Source organism: Apaloderma vittatum, unplaced genomic scaffold (genome assembly GCF_000703405.1).
Source record: "Apaloderma vittatum isolate BGI_N311 unplaced genomic scaffold, ASM70340v1 scaffold33233, whole genome shotgun sequence".
In the NCBI taxonomy this organism is placed as follows: domain Eukaryota; kingdom Metazoa; phylum Chordata; class Aves; order Trogoniformes; family Trogonidae; genus Apaloderma; species Apaloderma vittatum.
The window spans coordinates 7,174-8,493 of NW_009708065.1; the positions used below are offsets into that span (position 1 = coordinate 7,174).

Consider the following 1,320-nt stretch of genomic DNA (forward strand, 5'->3'; position numbering starts at 1 on the left):
TGCATCGACCACCCACCACAAAGCACCGCTACTGAAGGCAGATAAAATTTGGATAAGGACAACAGACCACGCAGTCCACAAGAAGGAGTAGCACAGAAGCTGTACTGCCAGGAGGCTCAGACTGACGGCGACAATTTTGCTGCTTGAGAAAGTCCTCAGCAACTTCCCTCTGAAGAAATAAAGCAAAACTTCAGCGAGCAGCCCAACCGTCACAGAGAGCCCCATGTAGAGCTCACCGCTGCCTCGGTCCTGCATCTGCCAGAAGAGAAAGTTGTAAGACACGGACCCAGCCGCGCCGGTGAGGAAGACGGTGATGGCGTACAGGATGGCTCGGCCGTCGCCCCGCAGCAGGGCCAGGGCTTTGGCGGTTTTGTTAACGTGGCTGGCCTTCTTGGGAACGTGGATAGGGAAGAAGACACTGACAAGCAACGAGAGCGTTATCAGGAGAGCATAGCCATAGAAATGGACAGCAAGGTGGCTGGTTGTACTGCTGAGGAAGCAACTCAGTTGATCCATGAATACCGCAATGCTGCAGGCACCTACAGAGGCACCCAGGTAACTCCAAATCCACAGTTTGCCGTACCTGTCCGTTGCGTCAACGAAGTCGAGGTATTCATAGAGACTTTCATCCACTATCCATTCAGAAGAAGTAGCCAACAGCTCCCAAAGCACAACAGCACCCAGTACCATAAGAAAAACCTGCTGCTCTCTGTCCAGAAAGATGCTTTGCACTGCCTCGAAGTTGACATCCGGAGCATTTTTCTGGTGGTCTGAAAGGTTTCCAGTACCTCCAGTAGCAGGAAAAGTTGTTTTAAACACGGAGAGTTCATTACTTTCAGCAGCATAAAGGCTTTCTTCAGCATTATCAGCAAGATCTATTGCCGCAGAACCCAGAACGCTCATTTCCGTCTCAAGTCCAAGCAAGGGAGGTCTGTAGGAAGCCGGCATTTCTGGTTCTCGTGTCTCCCAGTTAACTGCTTTCACAGAAGTTGCCCAGCCAGAGGGACCATCCACGTAGCCACGTGTCTTTGCATCCCCTTCACCAGCCCCTCCACCTCTATTCTCAAGCACATCTGTCAGGCCAAACAGCCCCTGGAAGGCCGAACTGGTTAGCCCTGGCTTTCTGCTCGCTACCAAAACACCAGCAGTTGCTTTCATCGCTTCTTCTGATGCAGTTTTTGCGTCCGGAATAGCATTCGTGCTTAAAGCACCATAGCTGCTCGTGGCCGGAGCGGGCAGCGGGGTGGTGTCCCCTCGGTCACCCGGCTGCTGGCTGGCGTTACGGGACCCGAGCCCCGCAGCCCCGCTGACGGGTGGGAT

General features: G+C 53.6%; 1 protein-coding gene across 1 annotated transcript in view; it reads right to left on the reverse strand.

Annotated features, from left to right (window-relative positions):
- MFSD6L (major facilitator superfamily domain containing 6-like) overlaps nucleotides 1-948 on the reverse strand; it is a 1,323-nt gene extending 375 nt beyond the window's left edge. Inside the window, exon 1 of the mRNA XM_009866422.1 lies at nucleotides 1-948. This exon is cut by the window's left edge and continues 375 nt beyond it. Within this exon, the coding sequence (XP_009864724.1) occupies nucleotides 1-948 (948 nt within the window).
- Nucleotides 949-1,320: the final 372 nt, after the last annotated feature.